Genomic DNA, 25,024 nt, shown 5'->3' with positions numbered 1-25,024 from the left:
AACAGCCTAACTGGGCCAGGGGAATGAATAGTTTAAAAAGGGAGCTACACTGAGGTATATATTTGCCAGTTAGAAATACATTTTTTTTTTTAATAAGTAGGAAATATTGTATGGGTTCACTACTCTTTTTCACTGGATCACTGGAATAGGCTCAGAATGTTTTAATTATTCCATGATATATAAGGATGATGATCCTCACAGGAATTCTCTGAATGTGTATTTTAAGTATTTATTTCCCTCCCTCTGATCCTCATCCAGTACTTATCTATTCCTTAGAGAGTAAACTATTTGGGACGGGAACTATATGTGAGGATGGTGCCTAAAACAGTTCCAGTAGTAGCCAGAGAACCAAAAATTAACCACTCTTCTGGTGTCACGCGAAGTTAATTTTCTCACGCACATGTGAAATATGAAGAAGTATTGTCCCAGAAGTCTCAGTAGCATTTGTCTGGAAACACTGCAACAGAAATGTGTCTGTGAAAGCATACTGATGTTAGGAATGATATAACGCAACACTGCAGAAGGATGGTAGTAGGATCATAGTTCTACTGCAGTAGTGTAATTTCCCTCTTACTGAACTGTTAAGTTGAAGAATTTTGAAAGATACAAAGATGCTTCAATTTAAGACCTCTACATTCTGGGAAAATTCTTCTACTTAAATGGACCTGCTGGCAGGTACCACAATTAATATAGGGTAAAAAATACTATACAGAATTTGCTTTTGTTACTGTACTTACAATTGCTGTACTTACAGCAGCTTAATTTCTTGAATTACTTGTTTATGTATGTGCAGATCCTCCAATGGAATAAATGAAGCCTTGAGTGCTGAAAGAGAAAATGGAAAGCATGATAACATAAAAAATGAGGACTACAGGGAGAGTACTACACTGCAAATTAACACAGCAAAAGAAATACCCCATGGAGATTTATGCATCACAGAGATATACAGTGAGACTCACCAGGGAGCAGAAGAAAGCAACATACACTTTTCTGAAACGAAACAAGAGACCACACAAAGCCACAGAATTACTCCTAAAGTGACAGGCACCTCCAAAGTGCTCCTGACAGATGAGGCTTTCAGAGGGAAGACAGAAGAAAGAAGGCCAGGTACTATGGTTGAGCTGCAGTTATCCCTCTCAAATGACGCACACAAGGGCACCAATGCTCCTGCTGTGACTCTCCTAGGGGCAGAAAAATGCACCCCTTCAGGAAGAGGACCCAGTGTACAACAAGATGGGACAAGCCCTGTAATCGCAGTTCCCCTGGGAGCGAAAGAGGGCAACATCCAGTGGTCAAGCAAAGTAGTCCAGTTTTCTAGTGGCAAAGAGGTCAAGAGGATCCAAGGTGCAGCTCCATCTCTCCCCAGGGTGGAGGTGATCCTAGACTGTTCGGAGAGGGAGAAGGAAGCACCCAGGTCTCCAGCTGAAAGGGGGTGTGTTGATTCTCAAGTGGAAGGAGGGCAGTCAGAAGCACCTCCTTCCCTCCTCTCCTTTGCAATCCCATCAGAAGGCACAGAGCAGGGAGAAGACGACCAGCACTCTGAAAGGGATCACAGACCTCTCAAGCACAGGGCGAGGCACGCAAGTAAGTATGTCCCATCTAATCATTTGCACTGCCTGAGGGTATCTTCTGTAACTTTAAACATAATTTCAGAATTTAGACTGCATTAGAAAAAAAATGTTTAGAGTTTTTTTTCTGCAGTTTTCTAACTTTCCCTCTGTCTTTTTCTTTTAAACAATGTTTCTGTTCTTGCTTTATATACTTTTTCAAGGTAATACAATGCTCCTGGTGATGAGCCAGGAATATACCCATGCCTTAACTGTGCTGAATAACTTTGCTCAGTAGACTTCCACTTTGAATTTAACTCATGACTTTGCCCAACTAAAAATACTTTTATCTCCAAAAATGGCTGAATTCTGCAGGTCTTCTAATGTATATTCAGAGGCAATCTGTAGAATATTAACAAAAAAAAGCAAGTTGCTTGCACATGTCTAACTGAATCCTGTGGATTTCTCCTTTTATAGCAAAACTTTTGTATTGTCATTTGCATCATCTAAAATCAAAACCATGCCGCTGTTCTTAAGAGTTAATAAAAAAGGCTAGTAGAAAAGCTTGATGTTGCCTGCAGAAGAGATTTTGACAGACACTAGCATATGTATAACTGTTACATGATCCTTTCAGTTTTGTCAGTCTTCTCTAGACTGTAAAGTGAACGTGCTATTTCTTCTGACTCTCATACCCAGAGGTCAGCTTCAAAATGCATCCAAGAAGTTTACATGAAAGTAAATTTGCAACTGGATCCAATATTAATTAACTGAGTGTGGATACATATTATTTATTTATTTATCTGTTGATTTATTTATTATTTTATTCATTTGGGACCTTTCTATTGGTTGCTTGCTCTTTCCCAACAATGTTAAGAATCCTGTCTGGGGATTTAGTAGCAGTATGTCAAAGGTGCTTGAATGTGTGCAGTGATATAGTGTAGCAACAAGCTATTTCATATGCAGTGTCGGAATTAGTCTGCTAAGCCACTGCTAATTCCTCTGTAAGCATATTTTTAGCATGATAACCATTTGTATCTTATTGGCAAGTGGATTAAGCAGTTACTTATGCCTAAGTGCCTGTATGCAATCCACATATTTTTGGCATATTAAATGAAGCATAAAAGAAAAGTGCACATGCTTTACATTTTGGCTGAGAATTTAGAACCAACTGTGGGACTGTGCCTGTCTTAGAGAATTACTTGCAGTGCCTCTCTAATAAGACAAAAGTACAAAGAACGAACTACATATTATGTGATAAACTCTTCTTTCAAGTACGGCACAGATTCTGTCCTTTTCCAATCTCAACTATGACAGTCTCAATTCCTTTGAACCTAGTGACAGATCATAATCCTCAGGAACCACTGATTTAATCTATAAAAATGTTTGCTTTTATTATTATTATCCTGTCTACAAATTAGAACAAACAAATTGCCAAGCACAGGGGAATAATCTGTGTGCAGGAAATACTATGAATGTTTTTTCTAAAATTAGAAATTACAATGCAGCATTTAAGTCTAAACTAGAGAAGAACATTGATTATAGTTATTTGATCTCTTTAGCAGAAATTTTGTCTGTAAATAGTAATCAGATTATATTTACCTGAGCAGGTAACATTTCTTCTGCCATCTTTTGAAACTATTGATTAAGTAACTATTCAGATGAATGACAAAAAAATACGCCAGCAAAAGGAAAAGTTTCAATTTTTTCTTTCCACAGAACTGTATAGGAACCTACTGAACCCCCTTCCTAGAAAAACACTTACTGCTGATGCAAGTAGCTTAGTTGAAAGCATAGAACTTACATGCTGAAGTGCGACCATTTCTGTTTGGAAAGGCACTCTAAGACCAAAGCCCATGCTTTTGGAAAATGTCTTTGGTGATTATTGTAAGCATTTGGACTGTCAAAGGACTGAGCCAAGGATGTTGTGATTTGGCCCTCTCAAAATAAAATATTACAAATTGCTGGTTCAGGTGTCATGCCCTTTTCTCTTTTATAGGTTCTTGTGAGAACCATTAGTCCAGTCAGGCTGTTGGCTGGCATAATGGCAAAACCCCAATTGTCTTTAATAGGAGAAGGATCAGACTCCGTCTACTGACATCTCTAAAAGGATCACTAACAGAAAATATACCACATGGCTTTCTTTAATGAGTTTGCTTTGTTTATACTAGCAAAATATACTAAATAATTTACTGTTCTCTTTTCATTTTTCAGAGGCATGCTTTTTCCTTTTGAAATTAAGTGGGAGGGGATCATCTATTTAGGCAGGAACAGCTTTAAATTCTAGCTTTTTTTAAAGGGAGAAGCTATTGAGGCTGTCATTCATGAGATGCAGTGGTACAATATAAGGAAGGAAAAAAAACAGGAACACCACCTGTCCCATGAGGCACATGCTCCATGTCACATAACAGGGAAGCAGTCATGCTGATATACAGTGCATCTATCAGCTTTACAGCTGCACCTATTCCTGTTCCACATGACTTGATGAAAACCAGTAAATTATGCTTTAAGAAATATGTCTTATTGATATAAGCTAGTGAATACTCTTGAGAAGTTAGCTGAGCCTCCTCCATTCAGTTCTTAAATCTATATTCACTGTTGCCACATTTTCAAAACAAATATTCTGGAGCTGTTACATCCTATACAATTCTGGATTATGTTACAGGCAAGTAATGCTTGTTAAAAGACTGAAACCTGCTCTCATTTACCATGGCGAAGCTCCCATGTCTTCCAAGGGGCTGAAAGTTAATGCTAATGGTTTCTCTGTATGCCTTTTTGGATATACACTTGCTTTTAAATAGCTAATACATAGAAGCATACCGACTTTTATCAACTATACACATTTTGTAATACATATGAGCAAAATAAACACATATATGGCAGGAGCAGCTGCCACCATCACACAGAATACACCCAGTTTCATTTGGTCCCAGGCGTTAACCAGTCACGGGCCTGGCTGGCTGGGAATGTCTGCCGTAAGCCTAGGAACTGTGGTCAAATATTTGGTAAATGCCAGGCCATAGAAAGTGAATAAATGAGAAAATATCATTTCCCTGTTGCTGTTGAGACTACTTATGGTAATAAAAATTGAGAACACTAGAAATACACATGTAACGTTCCTGTTGAACTAAGGAAGTCCTAAAGAAAGTGGTGTAGCCTTTGAACTTGCGTGGGTGTGACTCTAAGGAATGCTGGGTACAGAATTACAGCACGGTTGATATTGTAGGAAAAGCTTAAGTATGATGACCTCTCCATGCAAAAGAAAATAAGTGTTTTAATACAGGGGAAGGGGACAGTGGGTAAATTTCAGTATAGATAAATGCAGAACTATTTGTTACTAGTCTCCTTGTATTTTTCGAGGCTGCACGCAATTAAATGTGCACTTCAACTCTTTCCACAGGGCTCCGGCGAAGTGAGAGTCTGTCAGAGAAGCAGGTCAAAGAAGCCAAATCTAAATGTAAAAGTATTGCATTGCTGCTGACAGCAGCTCCCAATCCCAATTCCAAGGGGGTTTTGATGTTCAAGAAGCGTCGTCAAAGGGCAAGGAAATATACTTTAGTTAGCTACGGTACAGGGGAGTTAGAACGTGACGAAGACGAGGGTGAAGAAGGTGAAGGCGAAGAGGGGGACAAAGAGAACACTTTTGAAGTGAGTTTGCTTGCAACAAGCGAGTCAGAAATAGATGAAGATTTCTTCTCTGACATTGACAACGACAGTAAGATTGTGACATTTGACTGGGACAGTGGTCTACTTGAGGTTGAAAAGAAGACAAAAAGTGGAGACGAGATGCAGACTCTTCCAGAGAGCACAGGTAAAGGGGCCCTCATGTTTGCCAAGAGGCGACAGAGGATGGATCAGATTACAGCTGAGCAAGAGGAGATGAAGGCACGCATGGTGCATACAGAGGAACGAAAGGAAGCCACAGCCACCATGTCAGAGAACTTCCAGAAAGTAAGCTCTTCAGTTTACCAAACTAAAGAGGAAGAAATGTCAAGACAGCAGACCTGTGTGAGCAAAAGCTACACAGGCATCAGCCAGAATCATAGCAAAATGGTACAACAAAATGGCTTTGGCTTAGCACCAGACATAAACCTCTCTTTTCAGTCCTCTGAAGCTCAAAAAGCAGCGTCTTTGAATAAAACAGCTAAACCCTTCCCTTCTGGTGTTCAAAACCGAGCAGCTGCACCGTTTTCACCCATAAGAAATGTCACTAGTCCTCTTTCAGATATACCGGCACCACCTCCTTACTGCTCTATTAGCCCACCACCTGAGGTTTTATACAGACCTGTTTCCGCTCCTGTAGCCAGCAGAGCTGCCCCACCTGTGTGGTCACCCACCGAGCCATCAGAACACATAGCATCCAGAGATGAACGGATTGCGGTGCCAGCCAAAAGAACTGGGATACTGCAAGAGGCAAAGAGAAGAAGCACTTCAAAACCTATGTTCACGTTCAAAGAAGCACCCAAAGTAAGTCCTAATCCCGCCCTGTTGTCCCTTGTACACAATGCAGAGGGCAAAAAAGGTACTGGAGCTGGTTTTGAGTCAGGACCTGAAGAAGACTACCTCAGTTTGGGAGCAGAAGCTTGCAATTTCATGCAGACTCAAGCATCTAAACAAAAGGCCCCTCCCCCTGTTGCTCCAAAGCCTTCACTCAAGGTCTCTCCTACTGCTGGTACTCCAGCGTCACCAGTTTGGTCACCTTCAGCTGCGGCTTCTAACAAGGCCCCTTCTTTCCCAGCACCAGCCTCACCTCAGGCAGCATATCCTGCGCCACTCAAATCTCCACAGTATCCTCATTCTCCTGCCCACCCCCCAAGTACTCTCAACCTAGCTGGTCCTTTCAAAGGGCCTCAGGCAACCCTAGCCAGTCCAAACCATACACCCAAGACAACACCAGTCACACCAAGTGCTGAGGGAACAAAGCCACCCTTTGAGATGCCACCAGCTATGAGTGGAAAAGGAGCACAGCTATTTGCCAGAAGGCACTCTCGAATGGAGAAGTATGTGGTAGATTCAGAGACTGTGCAGGCAAACATGGCACGAGCCTCATCTCCAACTCCATCTCTACCAGCTTCTTGGAAATATTCATCTAATGTCCGAGCACCTCCACCTGTTGCTTATAATCCCATCCACTGCCCATCTTATCCTCCTGCTGCTACCAAGCCTTCCTCTAAGTCCACTGCCACTACCAAAAATACAAAAAGAAAACCTAAGAAAGGTCTCAATGCTTTGGATATTATGAAACATCAGCCTTATCAACTCGATGCATCTTTATTTACTTTTCAACCTCCTAGTACTAAGGAAAGCCTTGGTATTAAGCAGACATCGAAGTTGTCTACTTCAAAGCAAGCTCTACCTTTAAGACCACCTAGTGCTGGCTCTCCTACTAATGCCCGGGCATCTTCAGTGTACTCCGTGCCAGCCTACAGTTCACAACCTTCGTTCCAGTCAAATGCCTCTATCCCAGTAAATGAATCGTATTCACCTACAGCCTACTCTGCATTTTCTAAGCCAGAAACCACCACATCTTCTTTGTTTACTGCTCCAAGGCCAAAATTTTCAGCAAAGAAAGCTGGCGTCACTGCACAGGTGTGGAAGCCATCAATTATTGAAGAGTAAACCTTATAGCCGAAACTTAGTGTCCGTTTTGCTTGCAACCAATCATTTGCAGTGGTAACCTGGCACAGAAACAATGCCAATAGTGTACTTAATACCATCAGATGTATCACCTCAAATCTGGGTCCAAAATACTTGAAATTTTTTAAGGAATCAAAATAGATACAAATTTTAGCGCATTTATGCATATTATCAGATGATTTAATACACGTAACATCCTGAAATTAATAGATACCATTGTACTAAGTAAGCAGGACACTAGGTTTTTGCTTTAGGACTACTACAACAGAAACAACAGTAAGCAATATTCCTGGTATGTCAAATTAATAGAGAAGAGCTTTCTTTCTGCTCCCCTCCCCAAGTATGCTCTAATGACCTAGGGATTTGAGAACTTTTTTTTTCTTTCTAAAGAAGTGCCTTATTAAATGACATTCATAGTAATATGTATTACTAACACAGCATAAAATAGATACAGTATTAGACTCTGACTGATCACTAGCAGAATACAACTGGATAGACCTTTGGCCTGCACAGAGCCCCACTGAATTCAGTCAGAATCTGTCCTGGCTCAAAGGTCCTTCCGCAGGAATCTAGTTGATCGGCCAGGGGTTTAGTTTGTAAGCTATGTGGATCAGCTGTGATCCAAAATCATGAATTGCCTCTGTGATTTCACAGAGAATGTCCTATAAGAGATACTGGAGTGTTCTGAAGACTAAGAGATGGAAAGACAGCTGGAAAAATTGTTAAAGATTTCCCATTTTGGGGAAATTTGACATCCCAAGTGCAGACATATTTTTAGCCAAAGTTTGCTTTGAATCCAGCAAGTAAGATAGGAGCCAGTAAATCAAAATTATTGAACAGAGAGGTGAGCTGGGTTTTGCAGCTGCAATGTAATGCAATAGATTCTGTGAAAGCACAGTGATTAAGAACTGAAGGGATACATATATTCAAGAGTACTCATTCTTGCAACCAGAGTAGTACATGCCACAGAAATTAGCATTTAACACTAAATCATAAATATGACCATGTCTTCCTATTGGTCTCTCGTACACATTTTGTTATTTTCACTTGGGGCCTTACAGTGCTTCTTCCCACTTTAAATCTTTTTACTCTGGTCTTATACTTTCACCTTTTACTTGTCATATTGGGGCCTAAGTATTGAAATACTGCTACTGTAGAAAATTCTTAAGGGTCCGTGGTCTGCAAACCTACTGTATAATATTGCAGTGAACACACGGTCTTGCTGAAATCAAGGAGCTATATTCAAATAGTTAAGCATGTTTTTCAGTAAGCAGTCCTGTTAACACTAGTGGTGCTAGGTCTGAAACAAGGTGTTGTTTCACACAACTAAGGGTATTAAAATCCATCCCAAGTGTGAAGTTAAAGATTAAAGCATCACTCTGAATAAAGGTGGCAGAATCTGTTGATATATATGTTTAAACTACCATCCAGCTAGCTATAGACCAATTTATGGATCATAGGGGTTTTAGTAGAACTATCTATCTTGATGAAGAAAACATTCCTGAGTATGAACAACATCTCCTTAGTTTGGTCCCATGATCTTAACTCAAACTGCAATCAAACTTGAGAAGAATGCATTTGGTTGTAGGTGCAGAAAGCAGACTGGAATCAAAGTATAATGAAGCCAATAAAAATCACTCCTTTGAATTCTGGACCTCCAAAATCCTACCCTCCCCTTTAAATTTTGGATTGGGACACTTACTGCATTTAGAAGAAAATGACCAAGTGATCCATCTCCCTCTTAAAAATCAGGAGAATGATGGGAAATTTTGAAAGAAAAAATAGTTTGGAAAATTCAAGACAGAATTACACTGCATTTACCTGGAAATAGAAAGTAGCAATATTTTAATCCTTTGGAGATCTCCCTTCTATCTGTTCTTCACTGTCAATATCTGTATTTTTCTTCTATCATTAAACTTGTCCCTTTCCTCTCTGCCTGTTTGGGTTTTTTTCTTTGGTTTAGTTGCTACTTTTTTTCTTTCACTTACATGTACAGACTGACAGTATATTTTAGGGGAAATCTATTTTCTATGCTATTCCATTAATATGAAATCTCCTCCCTCCCCTTCTTTTCCCCTTCCCCTTCCTCTTCCCCTTCCCTTTCCTCCCACCTTCAGTTTTCTCTGAAGTTACATATACCATTATAGGTAGAAGCTTAAGATGCTAGTATCTACTTGGAATAAGGATACCCTACCAAATATAAGTAGTGCTTTTAGAGAGATACATAGAAATCCAATCAGCCTCATATTGCTTTACATGTTTTTACTCACAGTTTCCTCCTGCAAAATATGTCTTTAAATTATAATCACACTTCTGTACTTGTTCACCACCCCAAGAATATTTCCTTATATGATGAGATTTTTAGCAGTTTTGTACTTCCACCACAAGTGTTGATGTTGATGCATGTGGCTACTAACAAGATACAGCAGCCTACACAGCATGGCCACCAGTTCATATCAGGCTCGGGCCAGTAACTTTTGTAATTTATCACCAGCTACTGAGTATCCTATGTGAATTACTGAAATCTAACTTCTAGGTTTATATATGCCTACACGGCATACCACTTTCCAAGTAAGAAATAACAGGCATTATTCTAATTATCGGCAGAAGAAACAAGAGGTAAAGCTGGGATATATTCTCATCCAAAGGAAATCAGCACTCCAGAAAGACAGAAGTCAAGTTAATAGGAGCTAAAGGAGAGCTGAGGACTGAAACAGAACGTTTCAGTTTCCTGAGTCATCTGTCTAGAACTAAATTCACTTGAGAGACAGAAATGAATAATTGTCGTCTTTAAAATCATTTTGCTCTTTCTTTCATTTCCAGCACAACCCAAAAGTTCACTTAGGAAGTCAACTAAATCATATGCATGTTTACGGCAATAAGCAAAAAGTCACCTTCTGTGATAGCAATATAAAATATAACTATTAGCCTATCTTCTCTTTACTTTTTCCAAGAGAAAAGGAAAATTTGGATTTGGATCACATTTGGATTTTTTGCTCTTATTCAAATACAAATGTTTCATATGGCCTATAGCAATGACAGAAAGATTTTTTAAAGCACCAGTAAGAGTTAAAAGCAAAAGCCCCAGTGACACTAGTCCTCTTAACTCAGCTAAGATCTTTTGAAAATCCCATTCAAAGTCCAGCTCTGAATTCAATTTCATACATACACATCATTCTACATGCATAGTGCTTGGATTCAACGTGGCTTCAAGACTCTTTTTACTAACCAGGTAAGTCCGTAATTCTTATTAATATTTCAGAAGACTAGCCTACTTAAAGTAACAGTTTTATCCAAAATGTAATCTCTTGTGAAGCAGATATTTAGAGGAAAGTTGAGCTGTTCATTGTCATGGGTCCAAATTAAAAGCTAATGATGATGTCAAACATAGCTGAAATGTCAAGAAAATAAACGGTTTGTGTAGAGAGGAGCCGTCTGAAATTTCACTTTGAAAGGGCAATGAGCTTTTGTAAATGGTTTTCTGAAAAAGCTATTAGAATTATTGGAATATAATATGACAAGGCTACCAAGATGCAACTGTTACATTTACTATTCAAGAATATTTAACGGTGAACTTCAGGACACCTGTAATAAGCATACTTGTAGTATGTTCACGTGAAAAGAGGAATTTAAATGCTTTATGTTATTTTTAGCACATTCAATTATAGCTGGAGGTATTATGGTGCACCAGTTTGGATCTCACGTTCTATACAGCCTTTTCATGAAAACAGCTACCTCAATCAAGGGTTTATATACTTTCAATTTCTGATTCAGTTATAAACCTCTTGTTAAAAAACCTGAATTGAAAAGGTTTGGTTTAAAGATGAGTAGCTTTTAGACAAGAAGTTAAAATTTCTGTTGCAAAAATAAAAGAAAAAAATTAGTTCTTGAATGAAGAACTGCTTAACTTCTCTCCCCTTCTCTAGAGGAACCACTCTTACCATGTTCCTGCTCAGCAAAAGATAACATAGTATGAGACAAACAGAAAGATATTTCAATGATTTTTTTTTTTTCTGTAGGAACATTTACAGAGTAAACATTACCATCTCTTAAAAGAAAGCCTCATTCTTTTGCTTTCTGTTCTCTTATGGAAGAAATAATTTTGCTAGTGTCCTAAGACGTGACAATATCCAGTGACAATGAGCTGCCTGGTTTCAAAAGCACCTGGCTGATGGTGTGGGACTTTCTAATACACTCATATCAAGGCTTGCAGCAGGGAATACACAATTCTTTCCTAGACACACTGGCAATTCACTTTGAGGTCAAGCCAATGCTATTTTGAGATCAGCCATCAAAAGGACGTTTCAGTTAAATTTTGCCTGAAGTCTTCTTGCACTGATCCTCATTTTATATATCTGGATTTATTTTATTTATTTTATTTTGTACACCTAGTTTTATTTTATATGAGACATTCAAGACTTGAGACACAAAATCAGCCCTAAAACTGCAGTGACCCATTTTGCTGTCACCGCAGCTATCATGTGGTAATGAGTTTCTTTTCTTTTTGGCAGAGTGCTGTTATTATTCACACTAAAACAAATGTTCAGAATTCACACAAATTTGTATTTGAAGTAAGGAAATACTAAGAGGTTGAGGTATCAGCAGGCTCCAAAAATTAGGAAGTGAGGGGCTGGTGTGTGGTTCAGAAACGAAAAAGAGTGCTAAGTGGCCGAGCAGCAATTTTGAGAGAAAAAAACTACTAGGATTAGAGGGAGCCAAGCAGTGGGAAGAAAATGCCAGGAAAAAAGCAAGAGACTGACCAGGATAAAACACCTATCAGAGGATCATGAAATAGTGAAGGTACAGGAGAAGAAAACAATCAGCAAGAAGGGTTTAATTATTCTGCACAGAGCTGGCTGACTATTTCCGGTCTTTTGTTGAAATTGTCTAGATTATTCTTGGATGACAGAGTGCTCACATCACTGGACATTACTTTTTTCCTCTACTATTTACAAAAAGATATTGTGAAAGAACTGAAATGCTAACACCCAGCAAAAAGAAAAAAAAAGTGAGCTTTAAAAAAAAGCAAGCTCTGTCAATAGACTTTTGCCCTGAGAGACAACCGATCTACAAACATATATCCTAGACAGCTCCTACACGTGAGAGTTCTCCAAAGTGCTAAGGTGAACTCTGATAAAAGTTTATAAGCAATTATAAAGAGTATTTGACACCCGATGATGTGATCTGGGAGGAGCACTGTTTATCAAGTATCCAGGACAACACCTGAACAAAGGAACAGCCTTACCGTCACGTTCTGCTGCTCCAGCATCTCTGCGGGAAATCCTCTGTACACTATGAGGTAGGGAAATACCAGTGAAATGACAGCACTCTTTGCAACTAACAATTTGCAAAATCTTTCTCCTCTCTTTTTCCAGGATCCTTTACCAGATTTCGTAGCTTTAAGAATAAAAAACGATTGGCTATAAAAAGATCCACTCTTCCAGTCCTGCCTTGCCTTTTTAACAAAACATGATACAACTTTCTTTGCCTGAAGTCAAACACCCAGGATTTCACTGATCGCTTCGGCAGCTTGGTATGGCAAGTGCAAACCTTAATTACACAGCTTGGCATAATGTTATTTTATAAGAGAGTTCACTCAGCTTGAAATAGAAATGTTCTACAAAGAAGAAACTTGACAAGATCTTCAAAAACCTGCGGATTCAGAAGCTCTGAATTACTCCCTGTTGGTAGATTTCTTGGGAAAATACGTGAGCCTGATTGTTTCATCGCACACTTGGTGCCACCATCACAACTTCACAGTACCGATGACAATGACTGTTCTTACTTTATAGTAAACATTACCTTTGCACGTGATTACATAAGGGAGGAGTTGGAATCCCTCAAGAGCTATATTTGACAAGTGCTTTTCAGGCCAGTTGCTTACTACAGGAAGCACTTTAGTTTTTTTATGAAATCATGTAAAAAGTAGGAAAAATCCTGAAGCTCAGTGAAGTTCTATGTTGGAAGGATCTCCACAGAAGCAGACCTGAACTCTTCCCTTACAAGCTAAGACTAGCCATATGATGATAGTTCCATAGTTTTAACATTTGCTCCCTGAGTAAGGCAGGCAAAGACTTTTTCTTTACATAACAAGCTAATCAACTCTCCTGTTATCCTCTGCAGTTTTCAGAGGCAAAAATCTATTCCTGTTTGTAACGATCTTGACAAACTGTTCTTAATTTCAGTGCATGTGAAACCTGCATAAACTTGTGTGGTAGTATGTTATAATAACTGCATATTCCTTTAGGCTGAGGAAACTCCTATGTGAAAAATAACTTACTGAGCCATGCTTACAGATTGACTATCTAGAGGAAGGCTTCCTGTGTGGGGTAATCGATAGAACAATAGTGTTTTCAAACAAGAATCCTTGATTCTTTTGTATGTCGTTAAGACAGACATCTTAAAACAGAGTCCCCTCATAATTGCAGGCAATTAAAAGACAAGCTGGCCATTTCTAAATAGGTGTAAAGACTAAACTGTTGAACAGATGGAGTGTTTCTCTTGATGTTTCCATCTATATCTGAAACAATAGATTGAAACTGATTGAAGAAATGCACAACAAACAGAAGAAAAGGAGGAACATTACAGAAATAAAATACACTCCAAATCACTGTAACACATGTTGGATTACAAAGAATGACATGGAGCACAACACTCCTTGATTTCAGTATGAGCTTTAACTGATTGCAAAGCAAAGAATTCAGTACATTTATATTAGAAGCAAAAGTTTTCATACAGTAACAACCTATGGACAAAAATCTTCATTTTTTCAAAGAAAGCTTTTGTGAAAAAGAACACACAGGCTTAAAACTTCGGAGTGGAACCTAAGCAGGTGACCCAAAAGCCTCAATATCTGCACGGAGTTTAATTTTCTTTGGTTAAGTAAACAGTTTTAAATATGTACAAATCTTTCTGCAAGTCCTAGCCGTGCTATCTGAATATCTTTTATGAACCAAACAGGGCTGTAAGTTTTTCAGAAAAGGTTTCCACATACTTCCTTGCAACTAGTTTGGCTGATGTCAGAAAGTGCAGAGGTGTGACAAATGAGAGAAAAATTTTCATGATGGCATTCCATTCAAAATTCAAACACAAAATGAGAGCATATGAACGAGTTACTAGTTACTGTATCAAAGCATGTGATCCTTAACATCAGCCTGTGAGTGTTAACAGATCACAGGTCTCCAGGTGGAAGCCCAGAAAGGGAATCCGCATTGACCAGCTATGAAATCCATCCAGTGAAGCACCTTTTGCACAACAGACTTCTTTGCTATATCATCGTAGTATTTCCCAAACGAAGCCCTGAAACAGCTTTGGGTGGGAAAGAAGTACTGGAATTTAAACAAAATGCATATGCACTGGGCAATGATGCTTCCATTTCATAGTTTTTGAATACTTTACCTTCCAAATTCACTAGTATTGCTTCCAGGTAGCTTTGTGTGTTTAAGATCCAAGGGTTTTCCAAGAACAACAAACTCAAGCCTGGAATACTATCATATAGCATATTGTAACCACGAGGTTGCTCCAGCATGGCTTGAACCACAATAGACAACTGCCATCATGCTGCTACCTTACCTGGCAGCAAATACATGTTGACATTCCACCTGTGAATCAGCACCGGGAGGATGACACAGGTTTCCAACGGGGCTCACAGTCTTTTCTGACAGCAGAGAGACCAAGGAAGGACAAATTCCATTCCTCTGAGGAAGAAATTTCCCTGGAACTCTGAAGCAAAGTATATAGTAGTGTGCACAGGTTCTTCTCCCCAAATGTACCTTCCTTGCCCCATTTATTAATCTTTTTCTTTTCCTTGTCTTTTCGTCATAGCCTCATTGCGAGCTACACAGGTCAATTTTCCATTCCCTAAGCTGCTTATCCAAGCTCAGGAACTTTGGCTATCAGGTCCTAGTCACATCACTCTCCAAGCCAGTACTGAATACAGATTTTCCTTCCGTATCAATTATTACCAGCTCCTGGTTTTGCTTTGTCCAGTCTCTTCTCTGTCCTTCCCTTCTCTGTTTCTTGTACCCAGTTGAAAGTCTGCATCCTTCCCTCCTGTATTCAAATCAGACATTCTCCCCTTTGAGGCTGCTTGGGCCAAGATGGGAGCTCTTGGCCTCTGTCAAGGGACAGCTGGCCTCTGTTGGGCATCTCAGTCCTGATCAGTAAGTGTGCAGCCTCAGGTCCGGACCCGATGGTGGGAAGAGACATGGGTCTCCATACACCTTCATGCACTACTTTTTTGCGAATGAAAACCCAGCTGTGCAGCCAGAGCAGGAGCTGTGGAACACCCCAGTGACTTCTCCAGCTTGTGGGGCTACACATAGCCTGCACTTTAGACAGGCAGAGAAAGCACAAGGACAGTCTCCTTGTTCTCCTGTGTGGTGTTCAAAGACATCACAGTCTACAGCAGCTTAGACCTGTAATAACAAATAAAATCCTCCTGCCTAACAGAATACTATCGCTGCTAACAGAGTTCTCAGGAACTAGCTGTAAAAACCAAGGTGCTGTTACTGAGCCTATATAAGGCTCTCAGCTTGAATATACATCAGCAAGTTTGCACGGAAATACAAGACACTTCAAAGATTAGTCTCAAACCAGTTCTAAGGCATGTAGTAGTATCACTTTTCAGAGATAAGGATGCTAGAAAATTTTTTCATTGACATTTATTTTTCCTTACTCTCACTCTTTGAAATGGTTGAACTATATAGGTTCATTTAGCTGAAAGGCATTTGAAATGATTGGATCATTTGGGATGAAGTAAATAAGACAAAAACTAAACAACTAAGACTGAAAATTTCAGTTTGAAAGATTTGATAAGAAAATTATGAGGAACTGGATAAGTTATCTCTTAGTTTGGATATGTTCAGCAACAATAGTGCCACTACCTTCAAGTATTACAATATAATTAATATTTATTTTCTTTGATTTTAGAAAAAAAAATCATTAACCTTTACTTCATATCAATTTAAAACGTTTTCATTGTTCATACAAAATAGCAAGGTCAGAAACTAGGACCAACTTTGCACTTGTTTTTCAAATGTTCGTTCACAAGCCTTCATCACCTAAGACTTTCCTCTATGCTGTGTAAAATAAAAGTCCAGAAGGTGGCAGCATATATTCTTCCTTACAAGAAATAAACTGCCTATTCCAAAGAAAGCTAACATGCCTGTGGCCAAAAATGTTTCAGTCATTTGCTTTTCATAGGCATAACTGCATTGTATTTTGATAATCCTATATGGATAAAGATTAAATGATAATGGAAAGCACTGATTTTCGTTCATTTTCTCAGGTGCAAACTCAGCTAACAGAATAACTAATTTATGACAGGTTAGCAGCACACTTATGTTTCTTTCCCATATCGTCTCTTTGCAGAAGTGAAGGCCTAATTCTAATATCTTACTTTTCTCTTCTACCATTACTTGAAAACTAAAAAGGCCTTTATTGTCAAAAGCAGAATTTGTCACAGAGCTTGTGTAAGATAGTTGACAGTAACTGTTTCATTAGTTTGTATACTAATGATGCAAACAAGATTATTCTCCCCTGAACTAATACCACAGTCATAAACAATATAAACGGAATAAATTCGGTTCCAGTTCTAAAATTCCCTATAAATTTTTGAAAGCAGGCCCTGAAAAGACAGCTTTGAGGAAGATAGGATCAGACATGAACTATGTCATTCTAATCTATTATTAGTCTCAGTACAGCCTCTGACAAGGCTTTAATTGTTAGATAGGTAAGATTTCCTGCCTCTACAGCCATCGGTATCCTCATTAACCAAAATGCTGTGTTCCAGTTTTAGCCTGCTATTAATTATTTCCAGAGTTTCAAATAAGTATGATTTTTCTAATTTATTTCAAAAATTTGGGGATTCATATTGTAAAATAGCTGGCAGCATTTCAGAGAGAAATTATTTTTTCATTACATTAAGTTTAAATTGTAAATAGTTTGGGGTGAAAAAAGCTATAAGAAGATTAACAATATGTCTCACTTCCATGCACAGTTCAGTTTAAAAATCTGAAGCGCTTGTTTTATGGTTAAAAAAAATGGAAAGAAGGAACGAATTAAAAGGCATAAAAATCAAGTATTACTTATATTGTCCTATCATTTTCTCAGTGGTTTGATCTCTAACTGCAGTAGCCATTACAAGTCCATAGAAAGCAAAATGAGAAATGCATCACTCTGGGCTTTTTACAAAGACGGTCATTTTTTGAGATTGTTTTATCTACTTCCTGCTCCTTTGTCCCCTTTTTGTGCAAACATTAGCCAGGTACTAATGTTAACTCAGATTTGAACATGCTTTGATATGGGACTAAGGACCATGTCTAAAATGAACAGTAAAAATAAAACTGCCTTAATGACTTAGACACCTAGGTCATTTTTTTTGAAGTGACTTAATCAGGTGGGAGTCTACACTGCAGAGAGTTTCACTGAGACATGGACTATTAAGAGTCCGATCTACTTTTGAAAATAGAACTCGAGTTTTTTTGGAAATCTAATATGTGTCTCCTTAACTGGTGAAAAGGCAGTTTCAGCATGTAAACATGTGAACAGTTTTCACTTGTTAAGGAGATGTGCCACCTGAGACAGAAAAACAGTTACTATGAAATCATTTCACTAAGTAGTATTTTGCATTCCCTTTTGGTCTGTAAAATGAAGAATACCTTTCTGACTTGCCTTTAAAATTTGCACTATTTTATGAAACTAAGTATTGCTCATTTTGTCTTTCAGCTTTTCATAACTATCAAGAAATTTGAAATAGCAGTAAGTTCCAAACAACCATTTTTTTCTGGACTATTGATTTAAATATTATTGAATCAAAGGCAGACATTCACAGTGCTTGAACTTACATTAAACAGATCTATACGTGCACACACCTCTTATGAGTACTGTGTTGACATTCATTTACTTATATACTGAAATAGTTTCTTTTGGAAGTAATATTACATTCATTTTAGTTCATATTAATGCACAGCTTATAAATATCAAAGATGCTTGTGGTATAATAAATGCTTGCTTCATTGATCAGTTTATAAGTAGTTTGCATGTTTAAAATCAATGTTAACCTAAACCAAGTGTAATCTTTTTGCACAGACACCCAAGCAGTCAGCAGCTGTTGTTAAGACTCTATGACTGCAATGGACAGCTCTGAACTGCCTTTCCTCTTCCTGACAACCAAGAATCACTTTCCCTTCAATAAATACTGTAGAAAAGATTTTTCCCTCTGAAAACATTCACACGAGGCAATGGAAAAAAACAAATTAATCACTGTAAAGGGTTCTGGTTTGTTTTGCAGCGTAATACTTCGAGTGCTGGTACAGTATTATAATGAATGTTTTAAAGAAGACTACAGTAAAACAATACATGATACTGTAATAATTCTGGTAACACATCACTCTTCTTTCCCTTCTCCCTTGATTTCTGGGAAGAAGAATGGAAAATCTTTAGCTCTCTTTTTATGATCTTCGTGTAGCTTAAGGGAGACAGAGGGTAGAATAATTATTCTTGATTTGCACGTCATATTTCCCACTGTCTCACTTATGATCTGGCATTTGCACATGCTTTTTAGTACACGCTTGTCAAAAGATGTATCTCTAAGAATTAAATATGAAGGAAAAATAATAGAAAGTACTACTACGTCTGGCTGCTGCTGTCCAGTAAATGAATGATGAATTCTAGTGACTAAATGTTGCCTTTATTCCAATGTTTGTGGTGTTAGTTTGAAGGGGCTGAACACCAAAGTAGTGATAGAGGTCAGTATATGAATATCAAATACAGATCTGCTTTGAATTTAGAAATGTTCAGACCTAGACTTTCAGTCTAGGAACACCACTACCAATAATAAAAATTAACTGCAATGAAAGCAAGGCAATATTGATCATCTCTCAGTTCCTGCATTTGAGATACACTTACATTTTAGCAAAATCATGCTTTTCTACAAGTGCCTCAAACCTATTTACCACTGACTGTGAAAAAACGTGCAATTATGTGTATTCTGAAGCCAAAGATTATTCAATTTCAGAATAAAGTTAGGGTAGATAGAAATATTCTAATTTTTAACTCAATAAATTATTGCAAAAGTATATCACTACGCAATGTACAAAAATCTTCAGTGCAGGGTGCTATTGCATTACTTTTATTACAACAGATAGCACCATAACAATCTTAGCAGTCAGTAGGCTTAGAAACCAAATTCCTCCTCCTTGAGGTAAACACTGAGGCATTACAGCATACTGCACAGAACTGATGCATTTGCTACATTTCTTCCATGGGTGATAAGAGAAATTAAATAATTTTCTGTGAAACAGACATGAAAATTGGAAAATTATTCCCCTGAATCCAAAGGATTGTAACTGCTTCAAGTTGCAGCCACTTTACAAAACACAGTAGAATTGCTCCAGGCCAAAACTGATATTTAATTCTCCTAGATTTGTAAAAATAAAATTAATATAAAACTTTGTTTCATTCTCACTGAGCTTATGGGAATGTAGATGATGATGATTACTATTTATTTTAGGAAGAATGTAATTCAAAGTAACTAAGCCTCACTTTAGCCAAATATATTTTCACCTTCTTGGATCTTCGGAGTATTCAAACCTTCTTCTGCCCACCTTTAGCATAGTTACAATTTTTTCTCTTTCGGAAATGTAGAGAAATCAGCCAGCTCCTTCTATCAATAGCCTTTCCCTTCAAAAATTATTGGTCCACTCTTCCTCCCCATCAAAAGTCAGACAGCCAGACAGAACATTATGACTGGAAATTAGTAAGTAAGGGGGGCTCTCTTAACTTTTTCCTCAAATACCTTCAGACCCTTATGGAATGGACAAAGTACTTCAGCCGTTTTCCAAGAAAATAATCTGGAACACTATTTGCCATGGCAGATTTTGTCCTCTCACAATCCAAAGAGATAACTCTTACTTAAAAACACATACTGTTCAGCCCTTCCTTCACGAAGGGAGAGATTAATCCTTACTTTACCAAATCTAGAGGAAATAGATACACAATTTTACATTTTAGAATTTTAAAGTTAAAACCAGCCTATCATCAGAACTGTATCTAAATACAAGCTACCAAGTGGGAAAAGAGAAGAATTTAACTGGTCCAGGAATATCAAAACAGGACCAAGTATGCTAAAGAACCGTCTACAGATGAGAATCATCCAGCTGACAGTACCACAGTTTGACAGTTTGATGTTGAAGCAGGAACTTTGTTGCTGTGATTTGGATGTGGGTTGAGCAGTCATCCAGAAGGAAGTAATCATTTATTATCTTGAGTGACACAGATCTTACTGAATGTGTTGACTGTACCCAATGTATCTAGTCTCCAAACAAGATATTTAGCACCTAACAAATCTGTCCACTGGGGCATTCTTTGGATAATCTAGTCTGTTTTTCTGTCAGAATGAAATCTCTCAGATGATGGCGATTAAGATGAAGTCTAGAAATGTACATAAATATGCAAGATCCAAGACATCAATGAAAAAAAAAAAATGCAAAAGCTACTCTGGCAAATCGAAAGCCAGTGCTTTCAAACAGTACTTTGGCAAAATGGACAAGACTTGAAATAACTATTCCTATCTTGGGGTTCTGAGGTAGAAAAGGAGAATATTTATCACTTTTAAGGTAGTATTTTTTTTACCAGATAAACGGGCACAATCTCTCACTGGCCAGGTAAATTGTTACAGTTGCTGCAGGTTACCTGGCAGCCTGTAAATCAAATTCCACTGAAAAGATCTATCACAGATGTTTTCATCCAATAGAGTGATCATTGGGTACTCCTATTCAGAGCCAAGGAAAGCCATCCTTACATAATGAAACATTCTTCACCTCACGAGACATGAACTATTTGGATTCTTACCTAGTCATTTTAGGAGCCTCACTAAAGTTAAAAACAAAAAACCCCAAACATTGAATACAAGGAATTTTAGTATAACCAAGCTCATTCCCAAGGCACTACTAATGTTCCAGTTTGCTGACTGTGTGTATTCCTGCAAGGCCTAACATTCTAGCCAAATACAGACCCATGCTACACAAAAGCTAATAAACTGAGCAGAATCTCATACTAAAATGAAGAAAAGATTTTTATTTGCCTCTGAGATTAAAATCTTCCACATCCAAAGTATTTTGCATAAGTGCATTTTTTTTTTCATAAGGACCAGTTCAAAAGATATAATATTCTCCAGATTATCAGTATTTGAGATTCTGATTTTTCTACAACAACACTCACATGCTGAATTTATGATTTACACGACAGTAAAGATGCTATGGATAGATACGATTTAAAGTACAAGCACTTGTTCATTGAGGTCTTCCAAATGACGGATTTAGGAGATTCTCAAGCCAGTAAAATACTCATCCCTGAATCCAGTTGTCAAAATGCTGTGCTAGTTCCTGTGTAATGTATTGTTTGATTCGTACAGAGGTTATGTCTATGGGGTCATTTTAGCTCTCTTCTGCCAGTTACCTTTCTTTGCCTTATATGATAACAAAGCTATCCGTAAACCAGTTTCCATCATAATAGAATACCACCTTATTTTCCTTTAATGATCTTGATTTTCTGTTGAATCTGATCTAACACCCGTTTTAAAAAAATGTAGAACTCGCTATAATGTGAATGTTTAATTTTGTCTACACTATTTCCACTTTTACTAGTGAAACTTCTACCTTCATAACATAGTAGAATGGCTCATTTTGTTAGAGAAATAGTGAAATGCACTTGATAAATCATCATTCTCTGATTAAACTCTGTCAAAGAAAATTAGCTCCCGCTTTATCAGTAATGGTTAGGCCAAAAGATACTTCTGCAACTTGATGCATTCTGAAATTTTTCTCTAAACGTGACAGACTAAACAGTATCTTTATCTAACTGTCTTGAGATGTCAGCTATTTTATGCAACACTTCTTTTAACAGTATCACTTCCCTCTGCATCTCTGGAATCTCCATTAAATAAAGGGGAAATCTTCTGTCTGCTCAGCACAGACAATGTGTGAGAACCCTCCCGACAGCAGTTAACAGAGGTAGACTAACTAGGTGAACCTGTTTGATCAACTGTCTCATCCCTTGGTACAACCTTATCTGCTTACCCTTTTTTTAAGATTCAGACTGAGCACCACCAAACTGACTGAAAATAACGAAATTAGTAGTCTCTTTCTCAGTTTCCATCTGTTATATACAAGGCTGATATTAAAACAACTTAAAAGCCTGTGTGAACCAGAGGTCTTTTAAGTTTCTTAAATGCGTCAAGATCCTGCGATGCAAAAGCCTATAAAACATGAAATTTCTATGTGAATCTTTGCTAGATAAGGTACAGCTTGTATGATCAGATACCTGTTGGTTGGTATCTAGATCATGCTCACGGTATTTTAAGTTTTGGAAGCTAATTAGGAAAAGTAACACAGGCCAATTTTGTTTGAATGAAATTCTAGCAAAGCCTCTGGCAAAAGAGCCTGGAATTTCACACCGGATTTCAGAGTTTAAGGCATTTAAACCTCAGGATATGAATCAGTGGGTGTAAATCACTGAGTTTAGGAATCACATGTATAAAGACTACTTGGTAAGAACAATGCAATTTATCTGCGTAACACAAAGAACATGTCTGGCTTGGGGAAAATAGTGTACTTGTTTCGCATGCTGCCGAATGACTGCTGTAGCAGAACCTTCTCACGAACACAGTTTCTGTTTCAAAGTGCTGCATTACTAAGAAGATTAGGATTTGTCAAATATGAATGGATTGCTCCTATAAATGGGTCGGAATGTACTGAAATTTTGAGAGCATTGCCTTTTAAAGGAGCCAGGTTAAGTAGCATCCTGTAAGGGTATTATATGAATGATTTCATTAACTTTGATTTTTTTGTGTTCATTTTTGTGGTCCAAAAGTAAAACCTGGGATAAGTCTAATAATTTTCAAGTAAGAAATGCCTTTCTTAAAACAAGATTGCCAACGATATGTTCTCAGACAGGTGTCCTAGACAGAGCCTGTTATCACATAAATCAGGCTGTGCCTGCATGTTAGAAAGAATCTTGTAAACACACACAGAACTGTCACAACATGACTACCTTTATCATTATTGAGAATGGTCTTTTCAGAATAAGGCACGCTAGCTAAGTAGTGGAAAAGCTGCACAGCTGCTAACGTAATTGTACCTTTTCTGTAAAAACCTGTCTTTGGTCTATTTACTTTCCTCAAAAACTCAATTTGCTCTGTCTTTGTTCCTGTTAATTTCTCTGCCTCCTTTTTAATACCTCCTCTCTTTCCACTAAATTGAAGTATTAAAAAGTACCCAAAGACATAAAAAGGGATTGCCAGGATGTCATGTGCTTTCAGGGTCTGTGGTTCCAGCTTGGAAGTGAAGAGAAGGGGCTTCCTTTTTTGTTGTTTAGTAACTGTAACTATACTTGGTATTTTGTTTTCCTAGGAAAGAAGCAGTGGACGCTCATTATCGCTTCCTGGGAGACCTTCTTCATTCATTTCTCGAGCCATGTCTCCTACTTCTCCTCTTGTATTTCAGCCTGCCCCTGATTACTTCAGCAAGCCAGAAGCAGCAGCCGACAGGCCTGGCAAGAGACTGACTCCCTGGGAAGCAGCAGCAAGATCCCCTCTTGGCCTAGTGGATGAAGCTTTTGGGCCCCAAAATATGCAGGAATCCATTGCTGCTAACGTAGTATCAGCTGCTCGCAGGAAAACACTTCCTGAGCCACCAGATGAATGGAAACAAAAAGTTTCTTATGAGCCTCCAGCCCCAAGTGGTAGTGTAGCCTTATTAGGAGGGAAGCAATCGGGTATTTTATCACCCCCCAAAAGTTCCCTGTCTGCCCCAAGTGCCACCACGCAGGCTGGCTCTCAGCTGCAGTATCCTTACTACAGTCAACGGTCCAGAACAGATCCTGATATAATGTCCATGGATTCCAGGTCTGACTACTGCTTGTCAACAGCTGATTCAAACTACAATCCACAGCCAAGGGGATGGAGGCGTCCAACATGAGCAGCTGCAGGGCCTGGCGTATTTTCCCTTCTTCCAGCTTTACAAGCCTTACATTTGAGCTGGAGAAGGAAAGTTTCTTGCTGGCCTGACCATCTCTGAACTAACGAAATGAGGAGGCAAAATTGAATGGAGCACAGTTTTCACATGACTGCACGGCTAGCAGCCTCTAGATTAGATTCATTTTCACACCTAACCTAAGATTGTTCTGTTTGTCAAAAGGTAAAAATACATATTTCTTGGGGTGAAGGGTGGGATGAAGGCAGGGCAACCAATGTGATCGATACAAAAATCTAGGAAGGATGTAGATGGAGATAGTACAAGTGCTTGCAGTTAAGTTAATGTGAAAAAAAAAAAAAAAAAAAAACAAGTAAAATAAGGGCATTTTAAAGGCAAGAAGTATTTTACAGGATCTTGTAGGTTTCCTGGGTATGTTTGACATCTGAGTTCCAAGGTACTAGATATAACCAGACTTGGTAAAGCTCTAATGGAATTGGAATACTTGGAAGCACTGGCTTATTTGCCATATGTTTTCTTTACTGCATTTTTTAAATGAGCTAAGAAAGTAAATGACTGAATATTTTTACTGTAGCAACAGTTAAAATACATCGGTGGTCATGGTACCTGAATCCCTACAACACGTAGATATATGCAATCTTATGCAGCCACCCATTTCAGATGAATTTCAAGACAGTTTCAATGAAGTTTTACACACTGTAATTAATCAAATAATCTGAACACAACAGGAAGAAATGTGTTATCAATAGAGATCAGTACCATGATACTTGAACAGCAAAAAGGGTGAGGAAAGTATTTAGAGTGTATTTGAACTGGATTGCAAGCTAATTTTGTAATAAACTATCGAAC

The 25,024-nt window shown here is 38.2% G+C and overlaps 1 protein-coding gene across 2 annotated transcripts in view; it reads left to right on the top strand.

The window, feature by feature from the left end:
* SYNPO2 (synaptopodin 2) overlaps window positions 1–24,503 on the top strand; it is a 91,234-nt gene extending 66,731 nt beyond the window's left edge. Inside the window, exons 3-5 of one of the 2 annotated variants that reach the window (XM_009887886.1) lie at window positions 794–1,584; window positions 4,945–7,133; window positions 23,594–24,503. In XM_009887886.1, the coding sequence (XP_009886188.1) occupies window positions 794–1,584; window positions 4,945–7,133; window positions 23,594–24,160 (3,547 nt within the window). In that variant the 3' untranslated portion in view covers window positions 24,161–24,503. Of the gene's footprint in view, window positions 1–793; window positions 1,585–4,944; window positions 7,134–12,556; window positions 12,608–23,593 lie in introns of those variants that run through there. The other variant, XM_009887887.1, reaches the window with a different exon arrangement.
* Window positions 24,504–25,024: the final 521 nt, after the last annotated feature.

This window comes from Charadrius vociferus, unplaced genomic scaffold (genome assembly GCF_000708025.1).
Source record: "Charadrius vociferus isolate BGI_N301 unplaced genomic scaffold, ASM70802v2 scaffold806, whole genome shotgun sequence".
Classification (NCBI taxonomy): Eukaryota; Metazoa; Chordata; class Aves; order Charadriiformes; family Charadriidae; genus Charadrius; species Charadrius vociferus.
The sequence above is the reverse complement of the archived record's forward strand: the minus strand, read 5'-3'. Positions and strand labels throughout refer to the sequence as shown.